We start from the raw sequence: 9,351 nt of genomic DNA, 5'->3' as shown, positions 1-9,351 counted from the left end.
ACATAACCACGTGTCTCTCTCTATGTACGGCGCCTGTTCCAGGTTGAATGAGGTTCTTTTGGTTACAAAGTTAATGACTCATGACTGCAAAAGTTACTGAAAAGTTTATCTTTGTTTTTACAACAAGCATAATATAAAAGTGAAAGTAATTAATACTTAGCTTCCAATATTAAATCCCATATGTTCAGGTAACAGTCCATTTCCAGGACCCCTCCTTTCACACAAAAGCTAGAAAAACAGCATCAACTCTGGCACCTTTCATCATACAGGTCCAGTCTGAGACAGGGTCTCTCTGTTCTCTGAGTATAAAAGCTGGAATGCAGCCAAAGGATCTTGGATTCAACTTTCATTTAAGGGTATCAAGATGATTTTCAAACTCTCTATTGGTACACTACTGATAAGATACATTCTTTGCACATGTGTAGAAAGCAGCTGAGACAGCTCCCTGGCAAAATATGTGGAGACATCTTGGCCCAGCCTTTGATCCTATAAGCATTTTACAATACACACAGAAAAGTATGAAAACAACAAAAAGGAGCTCAGTGGCCACTTTGATAAACCTGTCACAGTCAAGAGGACCCTTTATGGCGCTTTATAAATAAAAGATAATCTCTAATCAAGGAAACACAGCTAAGACTACACAACAGAAAGAGGATCATTTACAAAGTCCAACTTTATTTTGCAGATAGTTACTTATAAATACCAAGGGTGGATACGCCAGTGGTACGACTGGCATGACAACACTCACAGTTCTGGACACTGCCACCTTTCAGGATAGCGCAGAGCAGAATGTAAAAGGATTTTTTAAATCTATGTGGCTGCCGGAGCCTCCCTTTAGACCCATGGCCTTGGTTGCCAGAGCCATGGAATCTTGGGCAGACCAACTGGAAAAGGGATTACAGGACTCGAACTTGGACTTGTTCCACCTTTCTTTGCACCTGAAAGAGGCTTCAGGTTACCTGTATGAGGTGATTCAAAATGCAGCCTCAATGTCATCTTCCGTGCCTGCTTCTGCAGTGACAGCTAGAAGAACTCTTTTTGGCTTCTAATCTAAAAGATCCCTTGAGGAGCTTCCTTATTCTGGCTTTGTACTTTTTCAACCCAGAGTTAGAAAGCATAATTTGTCAGGCTACGGATGGTAAAAGTACATTCCTTCCTGTCAATGTGCCTAAACCTTGGACATAGAGGTTCAGGTCTTTCCGCCAGCCCTTTCGGGCAGCTTCTCCGCTAGAGGTCAGGCGAGCAGGGGCAGTCCTTCTAGATCCAGAGATCCCTCCCAAAGAGGAAGGTCTTCATTGACCAACAGCCATCCCGCTAGACCTCCAGAAAAACCGGCAGCCTGACTCACACCCTCCTCTTCTCACGGCCGCAAGGGGACTTGCGCAACCTCCTTTTCCCTCCCTAGAAGACAGGCGATGCTACAGTGCGTAGTTTCTCTTCTTTCATCGGGAGTCCCAGCAATTCAGAAACGCAGGGGTTCTACTCAAACCTGTTTTTGGTCCTCAAGTCAGATGGCTTATTGCAACCCATGTTGAACCTAAAGACTCTACATCTGCAGAGTGGACAGATTTCGGATGGAGTCACTTCGTTCAGTTATAAATGGGTTGGAAGAGGGAGAAGTCCTGGCATCTATAGACATTCGGGATGCCTACCTTCCCATCCCCATATGGTCAGGTCACCAACCATTGCTCAGCTTCACGGTGGGAGCTGCCCATTATTAGTTCAGGGTGCTCTCCTTTGGCCTCTACAAGGCGCCCAGACTATTCACAAAAATCATGGCAGTTATGGCTGCTCACCTTCGGTCCATGGGGGTGAGGATAGTGCCCTACCTGAACAATATGCTGATCAAAGCCCCCAGAGATCAGCTTCTGCAGTGCCACCTGGCCCTCACCATCAGGATTTTGGTTTTTCGGTTTAAACAAGGTGGGATTCCAGTTATACTGGTTGCTTCCAGTTGACCATGCGGTATATGGTACGCAGACATTCTCTTCATAGCTGTGGGCCAGGAGACTCTTCCGCCCCTTCGCGACAACCTCCTCCTTCAGGGCACTTTTCAGCATCAGGACCTGCCTCAGCTGGCTTTACCGGCGTGGATGAAGTCAGCTTCTGGCGGTCCAAGGGATTCTTCCCTATGGTTGTGAACACCCTATCACAGGATCTAACGTACCTACATTAAGTGGTGTAAAGGACAGGTCCGTCACAAAGGTATTGCCCACTTGCCACAGCTGCTGGCCTTTCTCCAAGATGGTCTGGATACCGGGCTCCGCTTGGTATCCTTGAAAGTTCAAGTCTTGTCTCTAACCATATACTTCCGAAAGTGTCTGGCGGACATGCTCCAGAACCCATACTTTGAATCTCTACTGTCAACAGACCTTAGGTTCTTGATATAGACGGTTGCGTTTCTGTTGGCCATTACGTCTGCTCGACGAGTGTCAGAGCTTGGGGCCCTTTCCTGCAGAGAAGCATTCCTCATCTTCCAGATAGGGCGGTGCTCCGTACTATACCCTCCTTCCAACAAAAGGTGGTTTCAGGATTCCACATCAAGCAGAATTGTGGTCCCGGTGTTCCAGGACGAACACTTGGGTTCCACTTTAGAGTATCTGGACATGGCCAAAGCTTTACGTGTTTATGTCCAGCAGACTTCACTCATTCGCTGTACAGACTCATTTTTTCGTCCTGTTTGATCCCCATAAACAGGATTGACCAGCTTCCAAGCAAACCATTGCCAGGTGGCTTACTTTTACAGTAAAACAAGCATACATCATCAGTGCCAACAGGACTGTGCCTACTAGCATTGCCGCGCATTCCGCAGTTGGTGGGGCTTCTGGGGCTGCACATAATGGGGCCACTGTGGACCAGCTCTGCTGGGTAGTCACCTGGCTCTCGGTCCACACTTTTAACAAATGTTATCAGTTCAACGTTTTTGCGTCCACATTGTCAGGGTATGCCTGCAGCCTTTGCATGCTGCTTTGCATTGACAGCTCCTGCCTTTTGGACCTTGGACTTGTTTATGTTATGTTTATCTGGCAGTACCTCTGTTCACCAGAGGTGCTGCTAATGTACCTTTTTCCTTTGTTATTAGTGTGTCACTAATTATCTCCTGCACCTGGGTGTTCCCTACTTATACCTGCCTCTCCCTCGCCTGTGCTGGTCATTGTTGTTTTGTTGCCTTCCCCTTTGGTTTGTCTCCTCACTGATTGTGTGGAAAGCATCGGTGACATGTCAGAGATGAACGGATGCTACATGGACTCTGCAAAGTTTCTGTTGAAACCCAGTTGTAGTGCAATGAGAGACATCTTTATGTGTACATGACCTTAAAACTGATATCCTGCACATGTAGCTCAATTAGTAAAACTAGCTGGATCATTATTTTGTTTCCTAGGATGATCACATTTTATTATATTCTGGTTTTAAAAGAATTAGGGATTATTAATTGGGATTACTATCTATAATCACAAGATATAATAAAGCTCACTTACCTTTTATATAAAAATCATTTTTAGCTCTACACATTGGTAAAGATATTATTTAAACACCCTATGTTTTCATAATTGCCACTGACCCACCGCAAAGATGACTGACCCTTTTAAAACGCCACTTACAAATTCATACAGTAGCCTATATACTCTTCTTGTGTGTCTAAGATTGATATCACAGAAGCATGCTTATACACTGGTCCGGTCCCATAGTGAGCTACCTTGGGATGGGTCACCTGCATTTGTTTTCCTTTTAAAATGTTTCTAATAGGCTGCTGAATCGTGTCTCACCCATCAACACCAACCCAGACTTATATTTGCCATCCAGTACTATAGTATGTTCTCCACCGTACTTGTACATCCAAACATTTCTGACTCATGGAAAAAAGGGTCTCACTGAATGTTAACGGGTTTTTCAGATGCAGAGGGAAGACAGACTTATTGTCAGACGCCGTCCCCGCTTCTCCTCTCTTGCCGGGAACAGACGCCGCTCTCCATCTCCGGTGAGCACCGTTCCTAGGCAACGGGACGCTTCCTCTGGCCAGGTCCTGGCTGCATGCGCGGCCGTTGCTACGGCAATGGGACGTGCTCCCCGATTCCCTGTCCACCAATGATAACACACCTACCACTATAAAAGGGAGACTCTGACACCATTAGGGTGTCAGAGTAACTAGGTCTCCCTATACTCCAACACTTCTGTGTACCAAACCGGCTTGTCCTGACTTCGCTTTGGATTCTCCTCTGGTCTGTTTCGTGCTTCCTGGTTTAGACCCCTGGCCTTCTGGCTTTGCTTTATCTACTCCATGGTACCTCGCTTGCCCACATGGATACAACTTCTGCCTGTAAGATTGCAATTGTTCACCACTCACCTCGCTGGTAGCTTCCTGGGAGGGCCGCGACCTGCACGCCACTTGCGGTGAAACCCAAACTCCCTTGCGGGGGTCCCTGGTGAAGACCAGTGGTGTGTTAGACTCCGCGCCTCCCTGTGTAGCAGCGCTAATACCTGCAGGTGACCTTCAGCTTGAAACATTCCGTGACACTTATACATTCTTAGACTGGTATTTGGATATGTCATGCAATATATTTTACAGTCAACAGGTAGGATTCATATTTAGGAGCAAGAGATACCATTTTTTGTGAGATGGATGTAGCAAGAATCCTGTTTATTTTGCATGAAATATAAAGTAAAATTTAAAAATAATTTTGAATGGTTAAGATTGCAGGAGAAACGGATTACATGCATTGTGCTAATTCAGCCAATTCAAAGTTATGTATTTAGAAAAGATGACATTAGTTAATGCAGTCTTTGGGGTTGACTAGTTTTAAATATTCAAATATAGGAAAAATCCCAAGCGCTGCGCCAACGGAGTTCCCTGTGCACGGGACAACACAGTCGGAGCGAGCTCTCGCTGCAGACACCAGAATGGATATCGTAAGGACCCATTGGACTCTGACTTAACCTCCCAAACTGTAAGTTTACACAAGAGTGTTTACCATTTGGGAATAAAGCCACAGACTTAGAACTTATAGACATTATTATATATATTTTAACAAAACCAAGCACCAATCAATGATAAGGAATACTTTTACTTCTATCAACGTGCACTATAGATTTTGTTGTGCAGGTCTATTTAGAAACCAAAGCACGAAGTGCATTATTTTATTTTACAATACATTCCAAGAGTGTTAGACTATTTTTAAAGTGGTGGAGCGCCAGGGAAATAATCTTGTGTTAAATATTCAAATAACCTGCTGAATTTACAATTTTGAAGAAGTCTGAGTAGAAACGTCAAGGATTCTCTAATATCTACAGAGCACAAAACAACAGCCCGCTTCCCCTCTCCTGTTCCTTACCGCGTATACAAGCATTGGGAAGAGGAGGGGTTGGTCCCTGGCCGGTGTAACACCCTATCCTGCTGCCCGGCATCACTGATTGGCAGAGAGCTGTGGTGACATCACTACTCTGCACATGTTCACTGCCTATGAATGAGCCAGAGCAGCAGCAGCAACGTGTGTGACAGCAGGGCCAGCTCAACCTGCTGAAGAAAAAAATATTGGGGGGTATAGGCAGGGATAGGAAAGGATTACAAATGATGGTGGTGCGATAAATAAGATAGATAGATGTAAGCCTGCCTTACATAACTGGGAAGCCACCCACACACATATTAAATGCCCTGACCATTGATCATACTGGGGGTTGGCTAGTGTCCCATGTTCTAAACATGTTATAGTTAGTGTATTGAAGATCATCTCTTAGCGCTACAGTGCCCATAACATTACTGTTTGGGAGTTGGCAAATATGAAGTGATTTTTAATTGAAGGACATTTGTACCCAACTGAAGAACACACTTGAATTTGTTAAAGTCTACAGAAGACAAAATACTCTGATTATGGTGATAATTAACAGACCTTTTATAATAGCCATAAAAAAATAATTATTAATATAACAAATATATTGTATTCAAGTAGCACACAGTATACAGGTTTGTAATCCAACATTCTTCAATGCACTCGACAAAATACATTTCTAAGAGATGTCCCTTAATGTGTTTTCATTCATACACCCCAAATGAAAATAAGCTGATTTGCAAACATTGTTATTCACAGTTCTGCTGACATCTGGTTGTAAATGAAGATTTATCTTAGCACTAAGGGTGGGGATGTGAGGGTTCATTCCAGACCTTCAGTTAGACACAACTTTTATTCCAGTTTAAGACAGCAGAAATGTTTTCAACAATAATTTGCTAATTATCTTATTACCAGTTGTGGGGATTTACATTTTGGGTGGAGATCCCTTTTTAACCTTTTATTTTCCTACTTATCGGTTGTAGGTCACTGGCAGTACAAATATTACATTACAGAGTAGTTAAATCTGCACGTTTGAACATGTTACAAAATATATGATGTAATGAGGAAACCTTCATTGTTTGTATTCGGTAGCAGGGAGAGCCTAACAAACCTACATTAATATTTTACCTCTAGATCTTGCCAGCAATCAGACTACAGAGAAATAGGACATTGCATCCACTGGTTGGAAACTTGGGGGCTGAATAGTGTAATATTAGGATTTTACATATGCCGTTTACCAATGGCGTGATTATTTTAGCATGGAGGATAGCACATTCTGTCTTATAGTAGCTGTATAAAGTGGGGCCCTAAATGTCAGATTCCCTAATCCCGATAAACTGGAAACTTCTAAACGTAGGTACAGCACGAGCATTATTGTAAACTTATTTTATTTTGTAACTGCATTTGGCACCCAAATCATATATAGACTGTCCCATTTACCATTTAAATATAAAAGCCCTTGTGCAGAACAGCAGACATGGGAGAAAGGTATGATTATTAGTATCACATATGCCGTGTGAAAATGTCCGAGCTTCTCTCGTGTATGTACAAATTATCCAGTGAAGGGAACATTGCTTTATGCTACAACAAAAAACAAAAAGTCAAATGGAAACGTCTGACTTCACAGATATATTATGAACATTTCATACTCTCTATTGCTTTGAACAGCTATAAAGCTTCTATAATTATTAGAATACTGTGTTTTATAGTCCGTCATTACCATCTATTACATCTTCGGGTCATGCATTTATAATGAGAAGACATTTAAAAAGAAAAAAAGAATACAAAAGAAATGAGGCAGTGAACATTAAGACAGGGTATCAGTCACTCTCTCCAAAACTATTAACATATTCAGATTGTCTGTTAAGCATATAAAGATTATTATTTTTACAAAACAAAGTATATGTAAGGTGTTTTACATATAGTCTATATACATTTGTTATTGTCTTTTTCCCTATTGTAGACAATTTTTTTTTAAAAATGTACAAAAAAAATAAAATAAAAATAATTACGACTTGTATGCAAGTCTGTGCTAGGAAGTGAATAGTTTCACACGATTATTCATTTTTTTTTTTACCAATAGTAATCTCTCAACATCACAAGATTATTTTCATCTCGCTGTATTAAAGAGCACATCACCTGCACTTTGTGGAGACAGACATAATATGGACATGAAAATGCCATCAGGAACTAGTGGCCTTTTTGGAGCATTTTATGACCAGTATAGATGAGTTTGTAGGCAATGGATGGGGTGCATTATTATGGCTACATTATGAAGGTTCCCACCTTGTGCGACAAGTGCCCTTTAAACTGCGGATGAAAATGATAGTTCCATTGGACAATCTTCAGTACTGCGTTCTTGCTGACCTCCAAGGTCTACAGTCCATGCAGGTCACCAACAACAAGAGTGCTAAATATTGGCAAATCTGTAGTATCGCACTCATGATTTGGTGCACAAATCCAGTGTACACGGTGATATTAAACCGAGCAAGGTCCACAAAATAGATGTTCGTTTTCGTTGGCATAAATTGTCCTTTTTGCGGCTTTCAAAGGAAAGGCGACAAGTGCTGTCTTTATGTAGGTTGTCTTTACAGGCACGTGTGTAGGATAAAAATACTTCTTTTCTCAAAAACACGATTCATTATAGATTTGTTTTCCCAATAAATAGTTAATTTAAAAAGATAAAAAGTTCCAAGTCTATTTTAAATCGTCAAATTTGATCCTTGCAGAAACTGTGAACGTTGGGGAAAAAAAAAAAAAAGGAGGGAATGGAGCGAGGGTCCAGCCTCACTGCAGCAGCTGAGTGCTCTACTTATATCTCTCCATCATCTGAACTGTCACAGCTCTCGCTGCTGCTGCTGCTACTACTACTGTCACTGCTGCTCCCGCTGTCACTGCTCTCCATCTGACGGGATCTGGCATGTAATGCGGCTCGTGCTGCTGCCGCCGCCGCTGCCTCGCTTTGTCTCTGAGCCGCTGCTTTCTTCTCCTGTTCCGCGTGGCTCTTCATGTGCGCGCTGCGACTTTTCACTTTGAGGAAGACCCTGGAGGGAAAAAAACAAAAAACAAAGTTTACTCTTAAATATTTTTGTTTTACTAAAATAAATGTATGGAAGAATCTCTAAGCTTTTATTTTCTAATTAAATCTGATGTTGTGACAATTCAGTATTACATTAGTAAATAAAATAAATGACAACATGGAGCTGTCAGTTCTACTCTGCAGTTAAACTTTATCAGCCCACCCATTGCAAAGCCTATTTCATGGTTTGTTTTCCTGTAGTTATATATTGTATTATTTTGTGGACTTTTTGTTGCTTTTGCATTTTTTTTTTTTTTTTAAAATACTTTGTTTACAATTTGAGCATATACAAATTACAAAATGCAAAATAAAACTTCACAAAAATATACCAATTGCACATAACATGGAGTAAACAAAAAAAAGTATGATTATAGAATTCAAACAGCCTTATGCACTGCTACAAATAACTCCAGGGTGTAAATGTATGATCCTCCGATTTTTTCAACTCGCCGGCAAGCTTGCCTTTACAAGCCATCGCCGCTTTAAATTTTACCTGCAAAGTCGCCGATTTCCGGCGAGTTGAAAAAAATCGGAGGATCATACATTTACCCCCAAGTCTGTAATTGAATTAACAGCACAGACGGATGGCCCATTCTCCGGCAGATTAGGTTGTGTAGTGATCTCTACGTGGGGAATAGTATCTCAGCCTCCATAACATGGTACACTGATCACATTTAAGCTTTTTACCTACTAACCACGGACAGACGAGAGGAGTTAAATACTCCTAACTGGGACCGCATTTTCTTTTGAAGGAACCATATGAAGTTCCTAATTAACAGGGTACAGACCAGGACATCTTCAGTACAGTAAGTTCAAAAGAAAGTATTAAATATACAACTATGGACTCTCTCCCCATCACTTAGTTCAGAGGTGTCCAAACTCAAAGCTCAGGACTTCTTTAATCATGCACTGGTGAACTAATCTATTTGGCTGGGTCAGTAGTTAGCG

General features: G+C 41.8%; 1 protein-coding gene across 3 annotated transcripts in view; it reads right to left on the bottom strand.

Moving 5' to 3' along the window:
* Window positions 1–5,864: 5,864 nt before the first annotated feature.
* The window catches only part of MIDEAS (mitotic deacetylase associated SANT domain protein), a 75,436-nt gene continuing 71,949 nt past the window's right edge, over window positions 5,865–9,351 (bottom strand). For all 3 annotated transcript variants that reach the window (XM_075192476.1, XM_075192478.1, XM_075192479.1), the window contains exon 13: window positions 5,865–8,368. In XM_075192476.1, coding sequence (XP_075048577.1) covers window positions 8,137–8,368 — 232 coding nt within the window. In that variant the 3' untranslated portion in view covers window positions 5,865–8,136. The remainder of the gene's footprint in view (window positions 8,369–9,351) is intronic.

Source organism: Mixophyes fleayi, chromosome 12 (genome assembly GCF_038048845.1).
Source record: "Mixophyes fleayi isolate aMixFle1 chromosome 12, aMixFle1.hap1, whole genome shotgun sequence".
Lineage (NCBI taxonomy): Eukaryota > Metazoa > Chordata > Amphibia > Anura > Limnodynastidae > Mixophyes > Mixophyes fleayi.
Note: the sequence above shows the minus strand (reverse complement) of the source record. Positions and strands in the feature narration are given on the sequence as shown.